Raw genomic sequence first — 21,235 nt, 5'->3', positions numbered from 1 at the left:
CGACGTTGCCGGGTGACGCATTGTGACCACACACCCCTCGCTGCTTATAGCCGGGTGCCGAGTCTCACCCAGCTGGCTCGTGCCCGCACTCCAGCTGAGCGAGTACGTGAGGTTGGAGTGTCGAGCGAGGCTGGTGCTGGTGCTGAGGTCGTGCTCGGGGAGTTCTTCACGGCAACTCTCAGTGCCCGACCCCAGAGCCATCGGAGGGTTTTCCCCGGCCCCGTCTGCTTCCGGCAGCCGGGGCACTCCGGAGGTGCGCTCGCAGCAGCAGAGGTGAGCTCCGTGCGGGGAAACCGCACCCCGGGGAGCCGAGAGGGCTGCTTTCTTGAGGGGCCTGGACGTTTCTTCCACCCCTCCCTGGAGCAGCCAAAGACTGTGGCCGCCCTTCCTTTTCTAGCGTGACCCCCGCTGCTGCAGCGCCGGTGAGAGGGAGCAGCTCGACATCCCCAGCTCCCCTCAGCCCACCGCAGCACGTGGAGAGCATGGCCGCGGAGCTGGACAACCGCTGTCCAATATGCCTGGACAGCTGGGAGGAGGCCAGCTTCGTGATGCCCTGCCTCCACCCGTTCTGCTACCCGTGCATCGCGCGGTGGGTTGAGAGCAAGCCCGAGTGCCCCCTCTGCAAGAGGAGGGCGAGCTCCATCGTGCACTCGGTGCGGGCGGACGACGACTTTCAGGAGCGTGACATCCCACCGCCTGCAGCACCATCAGTCGTCGTCCAGCCGACAGGAGGAGCGCCGGGACAGCCAGCTGCAGCCCGGCCACCAGCTGCGGGGCCGCCGCCCATGGCTCCAGTGGGCGGCTTCTACGCGTGCGTCTGGGCGTCCATCTTCCGCACGTACCGCGCTGTCCTCCACCCCCTGCTGCCCTGGCTGCATCAGGAGCTGGGGCAGCTCTTCGAGGATGCCCAGGAAGCAGCGGCAGCGCAGAGCCTCGTCCTTTCCACGCTGCGCTACTTTGGCCTGGATGAGGAGGCTCTGATCCAGCTGCTGCGGGACACCCTGGGCAGGCGCACGAGGAGCTTTGTCCACCAGCTCGTCGCCACCATCGTGCGCCGGTGCAGCGGGCGGGCCCGACGTCGGCTGGGCCTCCAGGACGCCGGTGCGGCTGGGGGGCAGGACGGCAGCCCCCAGGATGCTGCCGGCCCCGCTGCCTCCCAAAGGGGGTCTCCTGCCCACAGCCCAGCCCTCCAGCGAGGTCGCAGGAGCCCCCCCAACACCCCCATTCCCACCCGTGGGGAGGCAGAAGAGTCACAGCAGGACCCGGAGGAGGCTGTGCCCGGGCCTTCCACTGCCAGCCGGGACAGTCCACGGTCCCCTGGCGGGACCCGGCGAGCCCCGAAGAGGAGGGCCAGCAGCCCTGAGGACCCCTCCCAGCACCGCAAGAAGCCACCCCGCTGTCGGTGACACTGGCAGGGTGCCTCAGGGGCTGGCCAAACCACGTCCAGGCCGGCAGCTGGGGCTCAGGCTGGCCCACAGGAGATCCTGGCCGGCCCCCTAAATCTAATTATTTTGCAATAAAAGAAAGGCAGGAAAACTGCACAAAAAGGCCCAGCGTTCCTAACGATGCAGGTGGCATCGCTGTCCCCACCCGTGCTGCTTTCTCCCCCTTCTCCTGGTGCTACGCCCACCGTTACCTCACGGGTCCGCTGGGCCCTACTACCTCCTCCACCCAGAGGCCTTGCAAACTCCCTACAGGGCCTGCAGTCTGGTACTAGCAGTGGCAGTGCCACGGCCCTGGGCTGCGGGACTCAAGGGACGCGGTGCACCCACTGTGGGTCCTGTTAACACCGTGGGGCAGAGGAAGGGCGGCGGGAGACGGGACGAGGCTCCCTTCCCGCCCTGTCGCGTAAAAGGGCAACTCGCTTGGACAGGTGGTTGAGGGAGGCCCTCCCGTTGAACTGCTCCGTGGTTCATGTCTGGGAATACAAGGAGTAAGGAGACGCTCCCTTTGAGTCACGAGGCTCACAGTGGTCCCCCTTGCTCTCTAAACTCCTTCTCAGAGAGGTGCCTGGGTATGCCTAGATTCAGCCTTAGCCCCAGGCCTGGTCAACGGTTTATGATTAAGGATACAGAGAAAGGAGAGGGGTAAGGGAAGCCCTCCTGTGGCGCCACGACCTTCAGAGAGGACCTCCTTACTGTCCAAATGCCTTCCGAGAGGAAGATCCAGTCCTAGTCTCAGACTTGCTCAATGGTTTATGAGTAAGGATTGTACGTGTGTAGCCACTCGTCAGAGTCAACGTTTGCCTGTTTCACAGTCCTGCCTAGGTCTTTCAGTAAGGCAGGTTCGCAAAGTTGCAAAGATAGGTAAGTTATTAAGTCAACAGTTAGAAGAAGAAGTTTGGAATTGCCCTTGATAAACACACTTACTGCAAAAATCGAGCTCGAGTTAGTAGTTCCTGGGTAAAACGTGACAGAGGCGGAGGCACAAGTCTTACCAAAGAGGCGTCCCTGCCTGGGGAGGAGAGAGGTCCAGGCCCGTTGAGCCACGCAGAGAGTTGAAATTCTCTTCCTCTAAACCAGAGGATTCTAAAGACTAATTTTACGCCTAACGACGAGGTGGGACCGAGTCATATCTCTTGTGCTGACTGTCTCCCAGCAGGCTAATGTTGCCATGAGTTCAGGGGGTGAGGGTGGGGGGACCAACGCTCGCTACAGATGTCCCAGGGGGTCCCGGTGGACTGGAAGCAGGCAAATGTGACGCCCATCCACAAGAAGGGCCGGAAGGAGGATCCAGGGAGTCCAGGGAGCCTGTCAGCCTGACCTCGGGGCCGGGGAAGGTCATCTTGAGTGCCATCGCACGGCACGTACGGGACAAGCAGGTGATCGGGCCCAGTCAGCAGGGGTGTATGAAAGGCAGGTAGGTCCTGCTCGACTAACTTCGTCTCCTTCTGTGACAATTAACCCCAGCAGCTCTTAGCCACCTTTTACTGGTGTTCCTAGGTAAGAAACTTCATTTTAAACACTAAACGCCTACTTTCTTTCTTCCACAGAAATGTGCCAAAGCGCAAATTCCCTTTATAATCTCAAAGCTTCTCACTTGCACGTGCTTATATTACCCACGAAATACTCTTCAGAGCACCAGATTGGTCCAGAGATTTCCCTGACTTCTCCTGATTGCAGTTGAACTAGTGACTTCTGCTACATACCAGCTCTGTGCCTGACTGCCTGGGTACTGCTCAAACAGGGGTGCTAACAGGATGCCTTCAGTTGTCCTCTCCCTGCAGAACACCTTGGCGGACGCTCCTCAGGGCTCGCAGCAAAGGGACACCCAGGGCTTGGGGCTGCAGGCAGCCATACGCTTTGATTCCCCTCCGGGTAGAACAAGATCCCCAAGAGCGAGCCACGTGCTGCCTGTGAGCCGCCGGGGGAGGAGGCAGCAGGGGAGCCCAGAGGGCTGGCCAGCAGTGCCGGGCTGTGGGGAGAGCCCGTGGGCCTTTGTCCTGCAGCCTCCCAGGGAGGCACGAGGTGTCACTTACCAAAGGAACCCTCCTGCCACATAAGCCTGGAGCTGTCAGCCACCGCCAGAGCGACCTGACGGGGCTCCGGGAAGACGTGACCGAGGCCCCAGTGACCGCTGTGAAACACCGATGCCGAGCACAAGACGAGAGATGGGGGATGGAGTGGGCAGTGGTGTTGCAGCAACACCAGGTACATGTGTGTTCTGGTTTGGGCTAAATCAGAACTAATTCTGGTTTAGTGCTTTAACTTTTCAGCTAAGTCTCCTCTAACTAACAGCAGCACATATTTCCAGACAGCGACTGCTCCCAGCAGTGATAAGGCCTGATGTTTATAGCTCGTACCAAGGAACGGTGTGCAGAGGGGCCCTTGCTTATACTTGTTCTTATGGCGACCAAGGTCACTGCTAAATCTTGTACTCCGTGTCGGGGAGCCGGGAGTGAAAAGGGTCGCGCCTACAGGGAGGAGCGAACTGGACAGGTGACCCAAACCTGACCAACAGAGTATTCCGTCCCATAGACGTCATATTCAGTATAAAGCTGAGAGATCACGAGGGTCTCGCTCTCTTGGTCTCTCTTCCTCTCTTCTTCGATGGCCGACATCTGAGGAGGACTCTGCCTGTTCTTCTGTCGTCGATCCCGATCCGTGCATCCCTGAATCCAGTGCCTGAGTCCAGCTCCTGCATCCCGTCCCTGTCTGCTGCCGAGTCCAGCCTGGGACTGCCCCAGTGCCAGCCCTGCAGCGTGGTGGTGACGTATCGTCATCAGGGTGGGGGGAGTTGGGTTCGGTATTGGTTTTACATATATTTGTACATATTGTATATATTTCAATATTTCCTTATTCTTATTATTCCTTATTCTTTTATTGTTATTGTTTCATTAAAGCTGTTTTCGTTTTCTTTTCCAAACCGTAAAGTCTCTCTCTCTTGTCCTCTTGTTCTCTTTCCTTTTCCCTTTTGGGAGGGGAGAGGGGTTAGTAGAGAGCGTCTGTCATTCGTTAGTGGCCGGCCCAGCCTCAAACCGAGAAAATGTGCGAGTGCTGCACGTGAGGACGGCCCATTTTCATGTTCCCAAGCGATGGACGGTGACGTCCCCGAGCGATGGGTTCTCATGTCACCCAGGGATGGACCGTGACATGAACGTGAGCAGCGCGGAAAGCCAACCGTATCCTGGGCTGCATCAAAAGATGTGTGGCCAGCAGGCCGAGGGAGGTGATTCTGCCCCTCTGCTCTGCCCTGCCCTCCCCTCGTGAGACCCCACCTGGAATAGTGCGTCCAGCTCTGGAGCCCCCAACACAAGAAAGACATGGAGCTGCTGGAGCGAGTGCAGAGGAGGGCTACCAAGGCGGTCAGAGAGTTGGAACACCTTTCCAACGAGGACAGGCTGAGAGAGTTGGGCTTGTTCAGCCTGGAAAAGAGAAGGCTCCGGGGAGACCTTCTAGCGGCCTTCCAGTACCTGAAGGGGGCCCACAAGAAGGTGGGGCAGGGACTTTTTACCAGGGCCTGCAGTGATCGGACGAGGAAGCTGGGAGAGGGCAGGGTCAGACTAGATATGAGGAAGAAGATCTCCACCCTGAGGGTGGTGAGACGCTGGAACAGGTTGCCTAAGGACGCTGGGGATGCTCCATCCCTGGAAGTGTTCAAGGCCAGGCTGGATGGAGCCGTGAGCAACCTGCTCTCGTGGCAGGTGTCCCTGCCGTGGCAGGGGGCTTGGAACTAGATCATCTTTGAGGTCCCTTCCAAGCCAAACCGTTCCATGATTCTTTGATTTTATGTTCACCATGCACTGGACGACGACGTTGCCGGGTGACGCATTGTGACCACACACCCCTCGCTGCTTATAGCCGGGTGCCGAGTCTCACCCAGCTGGCTCGTGCCCGCACTCCAGCTGAGCGAGTACGTGAGGTTGGAGTGTCGAGCGAGGCTGGTGCTGGTGCTGAGGTCGTGCTCGGGGAGTTCTTCACGGCAACTCTCAGTGCCCGACCCCAGAGCCATCGGAGGGTTTTCCCCAGCCCCGTCTGCTTCCGGCAGCCGGGGCACTCCGGAGGCGCGCTCGCAGCAGCAGAGGTGAGCTCCGTGCGGGGAAACCGCACCCCGGGGAGCCGAGAGGGCTGCTTTCTTGAGGGGCCTGGACGTTTCTTCCACCCCTCCCTGGAGCAGCCAAAGACTGTGGCCGCCCTTCCTTTTCTAGCGTGACCCCCGCTGCTGCAGCGCCGGTGAGAGGGAGCAGCTCGACATCCCCAGCTCCCCTCAGCCCACCGCAGCACGTGGAGAGCATGGCCGCGGAGCTGGACAACCGCTGTCCAATATGCCTGGACAGCTGGGAGGAGGCCAGCTTCGTGATGCCCTGCCTCCACCCGTTCTGCTACCCGTGCATCGCGCGGTGGGTTGAGAGCAAGCCCGAGTGCCCCCTCTGCAAGAGGAGGGCGAGCTCCATCGTGCACTCGGTGCGGGCGGACGACGACTTTCAGGAGCGTGACATCCCACCGCCTGCAGCACCATCAGTCGTCGTCCAGCCGACAGGAGGAGCGCCGGGACAGCCAGCTGCAGCCCGGCCACCAGCTGCGGGGCCGCCGCCCATGGCTCCAGTGGGCGGCTTCTACGCGTGCGTCTGGGCGTCCATCTTCCGCACGTACCGCGCTGTCCTCCACCCCCTGCTGCCCTGGCTGCATCAGGAGCTGGGGCAGCTCTTCGAGGATGCCCAGGAAGCAGCGGCAGCGCAGAGCCTCGTCCTTTCCACGCTGCGCTACTTTGGCCTGGATGAGGAGGCTCTGATCCAGCTGCTGCGGGACACCCTGGGCAGGCGCACGAGGAGCTTTGTCCACCAGCTCGTCGCCACCATCGTGCGCCGGTGCAGCGGGCGGGCCCGACGTCGGCTGGGCCTCCAGGACGCCGGTGCGGCCGGGGGGCAGGACGGCAGCCCCCAGGATGCTGCCGGCCCCGCTGCCTCCCAAAGGGGGTCTCCTGCCCACAGCCCAGCCCTCCAGCGAGGTCGCAGGAGCCCCCCCAACACCCCCATTCCCACCCGTGGGGAGGCAGAAGAGCCACAGCAGGACCTGGAGGAGGCTGTGCCCGGGCCTTCCACTGCCAGCCGGGACAGTCCACGGTCCCCTGGCGGGACCCGGCGAGCCCCGAAGAGGAGGGCCAGCAGCCCTGAGGACCCCTCCCAGCACCGCAAGAAGCCACCCCGCTGTCGGTGACACTGGCAGGGTGCCTCAGGGGCTGGCCAAACCACGTCCAGGCCGGCAGCTGGGGCTCAGGCTGGCCCACAGGAGATCCTGGCCGGCCCCCTAAATCTAATTATTTTGCAATAAAAGAAAGGCAGGAAAACTGCACAAAAAGGCCCAGCGTTCCTAACGATGCAGGTGGCATCGCTGTCCCCACCCGTGCTGCTTTCTCCCCCTTCTCCTGGTGCTACGCCCACCGTTACCTCACGGGTCCGCTGGGCCCTACTACCTCCTCCACCCAGAGGCCTTGCAAACTCCCTACAGGGCCTGCAGTCTGGTACTAGCAGTGGCAGTGCCACGGCCCTGGGCTGCGGGACTCAAGGGACGCGGTGCACCCACTGTGGGTCCTGTTAACACCGTGGGGCAGAGGAAGGGCGGCGGGAGACGGGACGAGGCTCCCTTCCCGCCCTGTCGCGTAAAAGGGCAACTCGCTTGGACAGGTGGTTGAGGGAGGCCCTCCCGTTGAACTGCTCCGTGGTTCATGTCTGGGAATACAAGGAGTAAGGAGACGCTCCCTTTGAGTCACGAGGCTCACAGTGGTCCCCCTTGCTCTCTAAACTCCTTCTCAGAGAGGTGCCTGGGTATGCCTAGATTCAGCCTTAGCCCCAGGCCTGGTCAACGGTTTATGATTAAGGATACAGAGAAAGGAGAGGGGTAAGGGAAGCCCTCCTGTGGCGCCACGACCTTCAGAGAGGACCTCCTTACTGTCCAAATGCCTTCCGAGAGGAAGATCCAGTCCTAGTCTCAGACTTGCTCAATGGTTTATGAGTAAGGATTGTACGTGTGTAGCCACTCGTCAGAGTCAACGTTTGCCTGTTTCACAGTCCTGCCTAGGTCTTTCAGTAAGGCAGGTTCGCAAAGTTGCAAAGATAGGTAAGTTATTAAGTCAACAGTTAGAAGAAGAAGTTTGGAATTGCCCTTGATAAACACACTTACTGCAAAAATCGAGCTCGAGTTAGTAGTTCCTGGGTAAAACGTGACAGAGGCGGAGGCACAAGTCTTACCAAAGAGGCGTCCCTGCCTGGGGAGGAGAGAGGTCCAGGCCCGTTGAGCCACGCAGAGAGTTGAAATTCTCTTCCTCTAAACCAGAGGATTCTAAAGACTAATTTTACGCCTAACGACGAGGTGGGACCGAGTCATATCTCGTGTGCTGACTGTCTCCCAGCAGGCTAATGTTGCCATGAGTTCAGGGGGTGAGGGTGGGGGGACCAACGCTCGCTACAGATGTCCCAGGGGGTCCCGGTGGACTGGAAGCAGGCAAATGTGACGCCCATCCACAAGAAGGGCCGGAAGGAGGATCCAGGGAGTCCAGGGAGCCTGTCAGCCTGACCTCGGGGCCGGGGAAGGTCATCTTGAGTGCCATCGCACGGCACGTACGGGACAAGCAGGTGATCGGGCCCAGTCAGCAGGGGTGTATGAAAGGCAGGTAGGTCCTGCTCGACTAACTTCGTCTCCTTCTGTGACAATTAACCCCAGCAGCTCTTAGCCACCTTTTACTGGTGTTCCTAGGTAAGAAACTTCATTTTAAACACTAAACGCCTACTTTCTTTCTTCCACAGAAATGTGCCAAAGCGCAAATTCCCTTTATAATCTCAAAGCTTCTCACTTGCACGTGCTTATATTACCCACGAAATACTCTTCAGAGCACCAGATTGGTCCAGAGATTTCCCTGACTTCTCCTGATTGCAGTTGAACTAGTGACTTCTGCTACATACCAGCTCTGTGCCTGACTGCCTGGGTACTGCTCAAACAGGGGTGCTAACAGGATGCCTTCAGTTGTCCTCTCCCTGCAGAACACCTTGGCGGACGCTCCTCAGGGCTCGCAGCAAAGGGACACCCAGGGCTTGGGGCTGCAGGCAGCCATACGCTTTGATTCCCCTCCGGGTTAGAACAAGATCCCCAAGAGCGAGCCACGTGCTGCCTGTGAGCCGCCGGGGGAGGAGGCAGCAGGGGAGCCCAGAGGGCTGGCCAGCAGTGCCGGGCTGTGCGGAGAGCCCGTGGGCCTTTGTCCTGCAGCCTCCCAGGGAGGCACGAGGTGTCACTTACCAAAGGAACCCTCCTGCCACATAAGCCTGGAGCTGTCAGCCACCGCCAGAGCGACCTGACGGGGCTCCGGGAAGACGTGACCGAGGCCCCAGTGACCGCTGTGAAACACCGATGCCGAGCACAAGACGAGAGATGGGGGATGGAGTGGGCAGTGGTGTTGCAGCAACGCCAGGTACATGTGTGTTCTGGTTTGGGCTAAATCAGAACTAATTCTGGTTTAGTGCTTTAACTTTTCAGCTAAGTCTCCTCTAACTAACAGCAGCACATATTTCCAGACAGCGACTGCTCCCAGCAGTGATAAGGCCTGATGTTTATAGCTCGTACCAAGGAACGGTGTGCAGAGGGGCCCTTGCTTATACTTGTTCTTATGGCGACCAAGGTCACTGCTAAATCTTGTACTCCGTGTCGGGGAGCCGGGAGAGAAAAGGGTCGCGCCTACACGGAGGAGCGAACTGGACAGGTGACCCAAACCTGACCAACAGAGTATTCCGTCCCATAGACGTCATATTCAGTGTAAAGCTGAGAGATCACGAGGGTCTCGCTCTCTTGGTCTCTCTTCCTCTCTTCTTCGATGGCCGACATCTGAGGAGGACTCTGCCTGTTCTTCTGTCGTCGATCCCGATCCGTGCATCCCTGAATCCAGTGCCTGAGTCCAGCTCCTGCATCCCGTCCCTGTCTGCTGCCGAGTCCAGCCTGGGACTGCCCCAGTGCCAGCCCTGCAGCGTGGTGGTGACGTATCGTCATCAGGGTGGGGGGAGTTGGGTTCGGTATTGGTTTTACATATATTTGTACATATTGTATATATTTCAATATTTCCTTATTCTTATTATTCCTTATTCTTTTATTGTTATTGTTTCATTAAAGCTGTTTTCGTTTTCTTTTCCAAACCGTAAAGTCTCTCTCTCTTGTCCTCTTGTTCTCTTTCCTTTTCCCTTTTGGGAGGGGAGAGGGGTTAGTAGAGAGCGTCTGTCATTCGTTAGTGGCCGGCCCAGCCTCAAACCGAGAAAATGTGCGAGTGCTGCACGTGAGGACGGCCCATTTTCATGTTCCCAAGCGATGGACGGTGACGTCCCCGAGCGATGGGTTCTCATGTCACCCAGGGATGGACCGTGACATGAACGTGAGCAGCGCGGAAAGCCAACCGTATCCTGGGCTGCATCAAAAGATGTGTGGCCAGCAGGCCGAGGGAGGTGATTCTGCCCCTCTGCTCTGCCCTGCCCTCCCCTCGTGAGACCCCACCTGGAATAGTGCGTCCAGCTCTGGAGCCCCCAACACAAGAAAGACATGGAGCTGCTGGAGCGAGTGCAGAGGAGGGCTACCAAGGTGGTCAGAGAGTTGGAACACCTTTCCTACGAGGACAGGCTGAGAGAGTTGGGCTTGTTCAGCCTGGAAAAGAGAAGGCTCCGGGGAGACCTTCTAGCGGCCTTCCAGTACCTGAGGGGGGCCTACAAGAAGGTGGGGCAGGGACTTTTTACCAGGGCCTGCAGTGATCGGACGAGGAAGCTGGGAGAGGGCAGGGTCAGACTAGATATGAGGAAGAAGATCTCCACCCTGAGGGTGGTGAGACGCTGGAACAGGTTGCCTAAGGACGCTGGGGATGCTCCATCCCTGGAAGTGTTCAAGGCCAGGCTGGATGGAGCCGTGAGCAACCTGCTCTCGTGGCAGGTGTCCCTGCCGTGGCAGGGGGCTTGGAACTAGATCATCTTTGAGGTCCCTTCCAAGCCAAACCGTTCCATGATTCTTTGATTTTATGTTCACCATGCACTGGACGACGACGTTGCCGGGTGACGCATTGTGACCACACACCCCTCGCTGCTTATAGCCGGGTGCCGAGTCTCACCCAGCTGGCTCGTGCCCGCACTCCAGCTGAGCGAGTACGTGAGGTTGGAGTGTCGAGCGAGGCTGGTGCTGGTGCTGAGGTCGTGCTCGGGGAGTTCTTCACGGCAACTCTCAGTGCCCGACCCCAGAGCCATCGGAGGGTTTTCCCCGGCCCCGTCTGCTTCCGGCAGCCGGGGCACTCCGGAGGCGCGCTCGCAGCAGCAGAGGTGAGCTCCGTGCGGGGAAACCGCACCCCGGGGAGCCGAGAGGGCTGCTTTCTTGAGGGGCCTGGACGTTTCTTCCACCCCTCCCTGGAGCAGCCAAAGACTGTGGCCGCCCTTCCTTTTCTAGCGTGACCCCCGCTGCTGCAGCGCCGGTGAGAGGGAGCAGCTCGACATCCCCAGCTCCCCTCAGCCCACCGCAGCACGTGGAGAGCATGGCCGCGGAGCTGGACAACCGCTGTCCAATATGCCTGGACAGCTGGGAGGAGGCCAGCTTCGTGATGCCCTGCCTCCACCCGTTCTGCTACCCGTGCATCGCGCGGTGGGTTGAGAGCAAGCCCGAGTGCCCCCTCTGCAAGAGGAGGGCGAGCTCCATCGTGCACTCGGTGCGGGCGGACGACGACTTTCAGGAGCGTGACATCCCACCGCCTGCAGCACCATCAGTCGTCGTCCAGCCGACAGGAGGAGCGCCGGGACAGCCAGCTGCAGCCCGGCCACCAGCTGCGGGGCCGCCGCCCATGGCTCCAGTGGGCGGCTTCTACGCGTGCGTCTGGGCGTCCATCTTCCGCACGTACCGCGCTGTCCTCCACCCCCTGCTGCCCTGGCTGCATCAGGAGCTGGGGCAGCTCTTCGAGGATGCCCAGGAAGCAGCGGCAGCGCAGAGCCTCGTCCTTTCCACGCTGCGCTACTTTGGCCTGGATGAGGAGGCTCTGATCCAGCTGCTGCGGGACACCCTGGGCAGGCGCACGAGGAGCTTTGTCCACCAGCTCGTCGCCACCATCGTGCGCCGGTGCAGCGGGCGGGCCCGACGTCGGCTGGGCCTCCAGGACGCCGGTGCGGCCGGGGGGCAGGACGGCAGCCCCCAGGATGCTGCCGGCCCCGCTGCCTCCCAAAGGGGGTCTCCTGCCCACAGCCCAGCCCTCCAGCGAGGTCGCAGGAGCCCCCCCAACACCCCCATTCCCACCCGTGGGGAGGCAGAAGAGCCACAGCAGGACCCGGAGGAGGCTGTGCCCGGGCCTTCCACTGCCAGCCGGGACAGTCCACGGTCCCCTGGCGGGACCCGGCGAGCCCCGAAGAGGAGGGCCAGCAGCCCTGAGGACCCCTCCCAGCACCGCAAGAAGCCACCCCGCTGTCGGTGACACTGGCAGGGTGCCTCAGGGGCTGGCCAAACCACGTCCAGGCCGGCAGCTGGGGCTCAGGCTGGCCCCCAGGAGATCCTGGCCGGCCCCCTAAATCTAATTATTTTGCAATAAAAGAAAGGCAGGAAAACTGCACAAAAAGGCCCAGCGTTCCTAACGATGCAGGTGGCATCGCTGTCCCCACCCGTGCTGCTTTCTCCCCCTTCTCCTGGTGCTACGCCCACCGTTACCTCACGGGTCCGCTGGGCCCTACTACCTCCTCCACCCAGAGGCCTTGCAAACTCCCTACAGGGCCTGCAGTCTGGTACTAGCAGTGGCAGTGCCACGGCCCTGGGCTGCGGGACTCAAGGGACGCGGTGCACCCACTGTGGGTCCTGTTAACACCGTGGGGCAGAGGAAGGGCGGCGGGAGACGGGACGAGGCTCCCTTCCCGCCCTGTCGCGTAAAAGGGCAACTCGCTTGGACAGGTGGTTGAGGGAGGCCCTCCCGTTGAACTGCTCCGTGGTTCATGTCTGGGAATACAAGGAGTAAGGAGACGCTCCCTTTGAGTCACGAGGCTCACAGTGGTCCCCCTTGCTCTCTAAACTCCTTCTCAGAGAGGTGCCTGGGTATGCCTAGATTCAGCCTTAGCCCCAGGCCTGGTCAACGGTTTATGATTAAGGATACAGAGAAAGGAGAGGGGTAAGGGAAGCCCTCCTGTGGCGCCACGACCTTCAGAGAGGACCTCCTTACTGTCCAAATGCCTTCCGAGAGGAAGATCCAGTCCTAGTCTCAGACTTGCTCAATGGTTTATGAGTAAGGATTGTACGTGTGTAGCCACTCGTCAGAGTCAACGTTTGCCTGTTTCACAGTCCTGCCTAGGTCTTTCAGTAAGGCAGGTTCGCAAAGTTGCAAAGATAGGTAAGTTATTAAGTCAACAGTTAGAAGAAGAAGTTTGGAATTGCCCTTGATAAACACACTTACTGCAAAAATCGAGCTCGAGTTAGTAGTTCCTGGGTAAAACGTGACAGAGGCGGAGGCACAAGTCTTACCAAAGAGGCGTCCCTGCCTGGGGAGGAGAGAGGTCCAGGCCCGTTGAGCCACGCAGAGAGTTGAAATTCTCTTCCTCTAAACCAGAGGATTCTAAAGACTAATTTTACGCCTAACGACGAGGTGGGACCGAGTCATATCTCGTGTGCTGACTGTCTCCCAGCAGGCTAATGTTGCCATGAGTTCAGGGGGTGAGGGTGGGGGGACCAACGCTCGCTACAGATGTCCCAGGGGGTCCCGGTGGACTGGAAGCAGGCAAATGTGACGCCCATCCACAAGAAGGGCCGGAAGGAGGATCCAGGGAGTCCAGGGAGCCTGTCAGCCTGACCTCGGGGCCGGGGAAGGTCATCTTGAGTGCCATCGCACGGCACGTACGGGACAAGCAGGTGATCGGGCCCAGTCAGCAGGGGTGTATGAAAGGCAGGTAGGTCCTGCTCGACTAACTTCGTCTCCTTCTGTGACAATTAACCCCAGCAGCTCTTAGCCACCTTTTACTGGTGTTCCTAGGTAAGAAACTTCATTTTAAACACTAAACGCCTACTTTCTTTCTTCCACAGAAATGTGCCAAAGCGCAAATTCCCTTTATAATCTCAAAGCTTCTCACTTGCACGTGCTTATATTACCCACGAAATACTCTTCAGAGCACCAGATTGGTCCAGAGATTTCCCTGACTTCTCCTGATTGCAGTTGAACTAGTGACTTCTGCTACATACCAGCTCTGTGCCTGACTGCCTGGGTACTGCTCAAACAGGGGTGCTAACAGGATGCCTTCAGTTGTCCTCTCCCTGCAGAACACCTTGGCGGACGCTCCTCAGGGCTCGCAGCAAAGGGACACCCAGGGCTTGGGGCTGCAGGCAGCCATACGCTTTGATTCCCCTCCGGGTTAGAACAAGATCCCCAAGAGCGAGCCACGTGCTGCCTGTGAGCCGCCGGGGGAGGAGGCAGCAGGGGAGCCCAGAGGGCTGGCCAGCAGTGCCGGGCTGTGCGGAGAGCCCGTGGGCCTTTGTCCTGCAGCCTCCCAGGGAGGCACGAGGTGTCACTTACCAAAGGAACCCTCCTGCCACATAAGCCTGGAGCTGTCAGCCACCGCCAGAGCGACCTGACGGGGCTCCGGGAAGACGTGACCGAGGCCCCAGTGACCGCTGTGAAACACCGATGCCGAGCACAAGACGAGAGATGGGGGATGGAGTGGGCAGTGGTGTTGCAGCAACGCCAGGTACATGTGTGTTCTGGTTTGGGCTAAATCAGAACTAATTCTGGTTTAGTGCTTTAACTTTTCAGCTAAGTCTCCTCTAACTAACAGCAGCACATATTTCCAGACAGCGACTGCTCCCAGCAGTGATAAGGCCTGATGTTTATAGCTCGTACCAAGGAACGGTGTGCAGAGGGGCCCTTGCTTATACTTGTTCTTATGGCGACCAAGGTCACTGCTAAATCTTGTACTCCGTGTCGGGGAGCCGGGAGAGAAAAGGGTCGCGCCTACACGGAGGAGCGAACTGGACAGGTGACCCAAACCTGACCAACAGAGTATTCCGTCCCATAGACGTCATATTCAGTGTAAAGCTGAGAGATCACGAGGGTCTCGCTCTCTTGGTCTCTCTTCCTCTCTTCTTCGATGGCCGACATCTGAGGAGGACTCTGCCTGTTCTTCTGTCGTCGATCCCGATCCGTGCATCCCTGAATCCAGTGCCTGAGTCCAGCTCCTGCATCCCGTCCCTGTCTGCTGCCGAGTCCAGCCTGGGACTGCCCCAGTGCCAGCCCTGCAGCGTGGTGGTGACGTATCGTCATCAGGGTGGGGGGAGTTGGGTTCGGTATTGGTTTTACGTATATTTGTACATATTGTATATATTTCAATATTTCCTTATTCTTATTATTCCTTATTCTTTTATTGTTATTGTTTCATTAAAGCTGTTTTCGTTTTCTTTTCCAAACCGTAAAGTCTCTCTCTCTTGTCCTCTTGTTCTCTTTCCTTTTCCCTTTTGGGAGGGGAGAGGGGTTAGTAGAGAGCGTCTGTCATTCGTTAGTGGCCGGCCCAGCCTCAAACCGAGAAAATGTGCGAGTGCTGCACGTGAGGACGGCCCATTTTCATGTTCCCAAGCGATGGACGGTGACGTCCCCGAGCGATGGGTTCTCATGTCACCCAGGGATGGACCGTGACATGAACGTGAGCAGCGCGGAAAGCCAACCGTATCCTGGGCTGCATCAAAAGATGTGTGGCCAGCAGGCCGAGGGAGGTGATTCTGCCCCTCTGCTCTGCCCTGCCCTCCCCTCGTGAGACCCCACCTGGAATAGTGCGTCCAGCTCTGGAGCCCCCAACACAAGAAAGACATGGAGCTGCTGGAGCGAGTGCAGAGGAGGGCTACCAAGGTGGTCAGAGAGTTGGAACACCTTTCCTACGAGGACAGGCTGAGAGAGTTGGGCTTGTTCAGCCTGGAAAAGAGAAGGCTCCGGGGAGACCTTCTAGCGGCCTTCCAGTACCTGAGGGGGGCCTACAAGAAGGTGGGGCAGGGACTTTTTACCAGGGCCTGCAGTGATCGGACGAGGAAGCTGGGAGAGGGCAGGGTCAGACTAGATATGAGGAAGAAGATCTCCACCCTGAGGGTGGTGAGACGCTGGAACAGGTTGCCTAAGGACGCTGGGGATGCTCCATCCCTGGAAGTGTTCAAGGCCAGGCTGGATGGAGCCGTGAGCAACCTGCTCTCGTGGCAGGTGTCCCTGCCGTGGCAGGGGGCTTGGAACTAGATCATCTTTGAGGTCCCTTCCAAGCCAAACCGTTCCATGATTCTTTGATTTTATGTTCACCATGCACTGGACGACGACGTTGCCGGGTGACGCATTGTGACCACACACCCCTCGCTGCTTATAGCCGGGTGCCGAGTCTCACCCAGCTGGCTCGTGCCCGCACTCCAGCTGAGCGAGTACGTGAGGTTGGAGTGTTGAGCGAGGCTGGTGCTGGTGCTGAGGTCGTGCTCGGGGAGTTCTTCACGGCAACTCTCAGTGCCCGACCCCAGAGCCATCGGAGGGTTTTCCCCGGCCCCGTCTGCTTCCGGCAGCCGGGGCACTCCGGAGGCGCGCTCGCAGCAGCAGAGGTGAGCTCCGTGCGGGGAAACCGCACCCCGGGGAGCCGAGAGGGCTGCTTTCTTGAGGGGCCTGGACGTTTCTTCCACCCCTCCCTGGAGCAGCCAAAGACTGTGGCCGCCCTTCCTTTTCTAGCGTGACCCCCGCTGCTGCAGCGCCGGTGAGAGGGAGCAGCTCGACATCCCCAGCTCCCCTCAGCCCACCGCAGCACGTGGAGAGCATGGCCGCGGAGCTGGACAACCGCTGTCCAATATGCCTGGACAGCTGGGAGGAGGCCAGCTTCGTGATGCCCTGCCTCCACCCGTTCTGCTACCCGTGCATCGCGCGGTGGGTTGAGAGCAAGCCCGAGTGCCCCCTCTGCAAGAGGAGGGCGAGCTCCATCGTGCACTCGGTGCGGGCGGACGACGACTTTCAGGAGCGTGACATCCCACCGCCTGCAGCACCATCAGTCGTCGTCCAGCCGACAGGAGGAGCGCCGGGACAGCCAGCTGCAGCCCGGCCACCAGCTGCGGGGCCGCCGCCCATGGCTCCAGTGGGCGGCTTCTACGCGTGCGTCTGGGCGTCCATCTTCCGCACGTACCGCGCTGTCCTCCACCCCCTGCTGCCCTGGCTGCATCAGGAGCTGGGGCAGCTCTTCGAGGATGCCCAGGAAGCAGCGGCAGCGCAGAGCCTCGTCCTTTCCACGCTGCGCTACTTTGGCCTGGATGAGGAGGCTCTGATCCAGCTGCTGCGGGACACCCTGGGCAGGCGCACGAGGAGCTTTGTCCACCAGCTCGTCGCCACCATCGTGCGCCGGTGCAGCGGGCGGGCCCGACGTCGGCTGGGCCTCCAGGACGCCGGTGCGGCCGGGGGGCAGGACGGCAGCCCCCAGGATGCTGCCGGCCCCGCTGCCTCCCAAAGGGGGTCTCCTGCCCACAGCCCAGCCCTCCAGCGAGGTCGCAGGAGCCCCCCCAACACCCCCATTCCCACCCGTGGGGAGGCAGAAGAGCCACAGCAGGACCCGGAGGAGGCTGTGCCCGGGCCTTCCACTGCCAGCCGGGACAGTCCACGGTCCCCTGGCGGGACCCGGCGAGCCCCGAAGAGGAGGGCCAGCAGCCCTGAGGACCCCTCCCAGCACCGCAAGAAGCCACCCCGCTGTCGGTGACACTGGCAGGGTGCCTCAGGGGCTGGCCAAACCACGTCCAGGCCGGCAGCTGGGGCTCAGGCTGGCCCCCAGGAGATCCTGGCCGGCCCCCTAAATCTAATTATTTTGCAATAAAAGAAAGGCAGGAAAACTGCACAAAAAGGCCCAGCGTTCCTAACGATGCAGGTGGCATCGCTGTCCCCACCCGTGCTGCTTTCTCCCCCTTCTCCTGGTGCTACGCCCACCGTTACCTCACGGGTCCGCTGGGCCCTACTACCTCCTCCACCCAGAGGCCTTGCAAACTCCCTACAGGGCCTGCAGTCTGGTACTAGCAGTGGCAGTGCCACGGCCCTGGGCTGCGGGACTCAAGGGACGCGGTGCACCCACTGTGGGTCCTGTTAACACCGTGGGGCAGAGGAAGGGCGGCGGGAGACGGGACGAGGCTCCCTTCCCGCCCTGTCGCGTAAAAGGGCAACTCGCTTGGACAGGTGGTTGAGGGAGGCCCTCCCGTTGAACTGCTCCGTGGTTCATGTCTGGGAATACAAGGAGTAAGGAGACGCTCCCTTTGAGTCACGAGGCTCACAGTGGTCCCCCTTGCTCTCTAAACTCCTTCTCAGAGAGGTGCCTGGGTATGCCTAGATTCAGCCTTAGCCCCAGGCCTGGTCAACGGTTTATGATTAAGGATACAGAGAAAGGAGAGGGGTAAGGGAAGCCCTCCTGTGGCGCCACGACCTTCAGAGAGGACCTCCTTACTGTCCAAATGCCTTCCGAGAGGAAGATCCAGTCCTAGTCTCAGACTTGCTCAATGGTTTATGAGTAAGGATTGTACGTGTGTAGCCACTCGTCAGAGTCAACGTTTGCCTGTTTCACAGTCCTGCCTAGGTCTTTCAGTAAGGCAGGTTCGCAAAGTTGCAAAGATAGGTAAGTTATTAAGTCAACAGTTAGAAGAAGAAGTTTGGAATTGCCCTTGATAAACACACTTACTGCAAAAATCGAGCTCGAGTTAGTAGTTCCTGGGTAAAACGTGACAGAGGCGGAGGCACAAGTCTTACCAAAGAGGCGTCCCTGCCTGGGGAGGAGAGAGGTCCAGGCCCGTTGAGCCACGCAGAGAGTTGAAATTCTCTTCCTCTAAACCAGAGGATTCTAAAGACTAATTTTACGCCTAACGACGAGGTGGGACCGAGTCATATCTCGTGTGCTGACTGTCTCCCAGCAGGCTAATGTTGCCATGAGTTCAGGGGGTGAGGGTGGGGGGACCAACGCTCGCTACAGATGTCCCAGGGGGTCCCGGTGGACTGGAAGCAGGCAAATGTGACGCCCATCCACAAGAAGGGCCGGAAGGAGGATCCAGGGAGTCCAGGGAGCCTGTCAGCCTGACCTCGGGGCCGGGGAAGGTCATCTTGAGTGCCATCGCACGGCACGTACGGGACAAGCAGGTGATCGGGCCCAGTCAGCAGGGGTGTATGAAAGGCAGGTAGGTCCTGCTCGACTAACTTCGTCTCCTTCTGTGACAATTAACCCCAGCAGCTCTTAGCCACCTTTTACTGGTGTTCCTAGGTAAGAAACTTCATTTTAAACACTAAACGCCTACTTTCTTTCTTCCACAGAAATGTGCCAAAGCGCAAATTCCCTTTATAATCTCAAAGCTTCTCACTTGCACGTGCTTATATTACCCACGAAATACTCTTCAGAGCACCAGATTGGTCCAGAGATTTCCCTGACTTCTCCTGATTGCAGTTGAACTAGTGACTTCTGCTACATACCAGCTCTGTGCCTGACTGCCTGGGTACTGCTCAAACAGGGGTGCTAACAGGATGCCTTCAGTTGTCCTCTCCCTGCAGAACACCTTGGCGGACGCTCCTCAGGGCTCGCAGCAAAGGGACACCCAGGGCTTGGGGCTGCAGGCAGCCATACGCTTTGATTCCCCTCCGGGTAGAACAAGATCCCCAAGAGCGAGCCACGTGCTGCCTGTGAGCCGCCGGGGGAGGAGGCAGCAGGGGAGCCCAGAGGGCTGGCCAGCAGTGCCGGGCTGTGCGGAGAGCCCGTGGGCCTTTGTCCTGCAGCCTCCCAGGGAGGCACGAGGTGTCACTTACCAAAGGAACCCTCCTGCCACATAAGCCTGGAGCTGTCAGCCACCGCCAGAGCGACCTGACGGGGCTCCGGGAAGACGTGACCGAGGCCCCAGTGACCGCTGTGAAACACCGATGCCGAGCACAAGACGAGAGATGGGGGATGGAGTGGGCAGTGGTGTTGCAGCAACGCCAGGTACATGTGTGTTCTGGTTTGGGCTAAATCAGAACTAATTCTGGTTTAGTGCTTTAACTTTTCAGCTAAGTCTCCTCTAACTAACAGCAGCACATATTTCCAGACAGCGACTGCTCCCAGCAGTGATAAGGCCTGATGTTTATAGCTCGTACCAAGGAACGGTGTGCAGAGGGGCCCTTGCTTATACTTGTTCTTATGGCGACCAAGGTCACTGCTAAATCTTGTACTCCGTGTCGGGGAGCCGGGAGTGAAAAGGGTCGCGCCTACAGGGAGGAGCGAACTGGACAGGTGACCCAAACCTGACCAACAGAGTATTCCGTCCCATAGACGTCATATTCAGTGTAAAGCTGAGAGATCACGAGGGTCTCGCTCTCTTGGTCTCTCTTCCTCTCTTCTTCGATGGCCGACATCTGAGGAGGACTCTGCCTGTTCTTCTGTCGTCGATCCCGATCCGTGCATCCCTGAATCCAGTGCCTGAGTCCAGCTCCTGCATCCTATCCCTGTCTGCTGCCGAGTCCAGCCTGGGACTGCCCCAGTGCCAGCCCTGCAGCGTGGTGGTGACGTATTGTCATCAGGGTGGGGGGAGTTGGGTTCGGTATTGGTTTTACATATATTTGTACATATTGTATATATTTCAATATTTCCTTATTCTTATTATTCCTTATTCTTTTATTGTTATTGTTTCATTAAAGCTGTTTTCGTTTTCTTTTCCAAACCGTAAAGTCTCTCTCTCTTGTCCTCTTGTTCTCTTTCCTTTTCCCTTTTGGGAGGGGAGAGGGGTTAGTAGAGAGCGTCTGTCATTCGTTAGTGGCCGGCCCAGCCTCAAACCGAGAAAATGTACGAGTGCTGCACGTGAGGACGGCCCATTTTCATGTTCCCAAGCGATGGACGGTGACGTCCCCGAGCGATGGGTTCTCATGTCACCCAGGGATGGACCGTGACATGAACGTGAGCAGCGCGGAAAGCCAACCGTATCCTGGGCTGCATCAAAAGATGTGTGGCCAGCAGGCCGAGGGAGGTGATTCTGCCCCTCTGCTCTGCCCTGCCCTCCCCTCGTGAGACCCCACCTGGAATAGTGCGTCCAGCTCTGGAGCCCCCAACACAAGAAAGACATGGAGCTGCTGGAGCGAGTGCAGAGGAGGGCTACCAAGGCGGTCAGAGAGTTGGAACACCTTTCCTACGAGGACAGGCTGAGAGAGTTGGGCTTGTTCAGCCTGGAAAAGAGAAGGCTCCGGGGAGACCTTCTAGCGGCCTTCCAGTACCTGAAGGGGGCCCACAAGAAGGTGGGGCAGGGACTTTTTACCAGGGCCTGCAGTGATCGGACGAGGAAGCTGGGAGAGGGCAGGGTCAGACTAGATATGAGGAAGAAGATCTCCACCCTGAGGGTGGTGAGACGCTGGAACAGGTTGCCTAAGGACGCTGGGGATGCTCCATCCCTGGAAGTGTTCAAGGCCAGGCTGGATGGAGCCGTGAGCAACCTGCTCTCGTGGCAGGTGTCCCTGCCGTGGCAGGGGGCTTGGAACTAGTTCATCTTTGAGGTCCCTTCCAAGCCAAACCGTTCCATGATTCTTTGATTTTATGTTCACCATGCACTGGACGACGACGTTGCCGGGTGACGCATTGTGACCACACACCCCTCGCTGCTTATAGCCGGGTGCCGAGTCTCACCCAGCTGGCTCGTGCCCGCACTCCAGCTGAGCGAGTACGTGAGGTTGGAGTGTCGAGCGAGGCTGGTGCTGGTGCTGAGGTCGTGCTCGGGGAGTTCTTCACGGCAACTCTCAGTGCCCGACCCCAGAGCCATCGGAGGGTTTTCCCCGGCCCCGTCTGCTTCCG

The 21,235-nt window shown here is 59.0% G+C and overlaps 4 protein-coding genes across 4 annotated transcripts; all 4 read left to right on the top strand.

Moving 5' to 3' along the window:
- The first annotated feature begins 482 nt into the window (after positions 1–482).
- LOC147413334 (E3 ubiquitin-protein ligase Topors-like) lies at positions 483–1,406 on the top strand. The gene has a single exon (XM_086480150.1). It carries the CDS (start codon positions 483–485, stop codon positions 1,404–1,406), a length of 924 nt encoding a protein of 307 aa, XP_086336276.1.
- A 4,326-nt stretch (positions 1,407–5,732) lies between these two features.
- Positions 5,733–6,656, top strand: LOC147413333 (E3 ubiquitin-protein ligase Topors-like). The gene has a single exon (XM_086480149.1). It carries the CDS (start codon positions 5,733–5,735, stop codon positions 6,654–6,656), a length of 924 nt encoding a protein of 307 aa, XP_086336275.1.
- A 4,327-nt stretch (positions 6,657–10,983) lies between these two features.
- On the top strand, positions 10,984–11,907 carry LOC147413332 (E3 ubiquitin-protein ligase Topors-like). Its single transcript, XM_086480148.1, has one exon. The coding sequence runs from the start codon at positions 10,984–10,986 to the stop codon at positions 11,905–11,907; it is 924 nt and encodes a 307-aa protein (XP_086336274.1).
- Positions 11,908–16,234: 4,327 nt separating this feature from the next.
- On the top strand, positions 16,235–17,158 carry LOC147413331 (E3 ubiquitin-protein ligase Topors-like). Its single transcript, XM_086480147.1, has one exon. It carries the CDS (start codon positions 16,235–16,237, stop codon positions 17,156–17,158), a length of 924 nt encoding a protein of 307 aa, XP_086336273.1.
- The last annotated feature ends 4,077 nt before the right edge of the window (positions 17,159–21,235 follow it).

Source organism: Leptosomus discolor, chromosome Z (assembly GCF_034619465.1).
Source record: "Leptosomus discolor isolate bLepDis1 chromosome Z, bLepDis1.hap2, whole genome shotgun sequence".
Lineage (NCBI taxonomy): Eukaryota > Metazoa > Chordata > Aves > Leptosomiformes > Leptosomidae > Leptosomus > Leptosomus discolor.
The sequence above is the reverse complement of the archived record's forward strand: the minus strand, read 5'-3'. Positions and strand labels throughout refer to the sequence as shown.

What these genes read in the sequence shown, in the direction of transcription:
- LOC147413332 (XM_086480148.1), top strand. Translation starts at nt 10,984, where the DNA reads ATGGCCGCGGAGCTGGACAACCGCTGTCCAATATGCCTGGACAGCTGG.
- LOC147413333 (XM_086480149.1), top strand. Translation starts at nt 5,733, where the DNA reads ATGGCCGCGGAGCTGGACAACCGCTGTCCAATATGCCTGGACAGCTGG.
- LOC147413334 (XM_086480150.1), top strand. Translation starts at nt 483, where the DNA reads ATGGCCGCGGAGCTGGACAACCGCTGTCCAATATGCCTGGACAGCTGG.
- LOC147413331 (XM_086480147.1), top strand. Translation starts at nt 16,235, where the DNA reads ATGGCCGCGGAGCTGGACAACCGCTGTCCAATATGCCTGGACAGCTGG.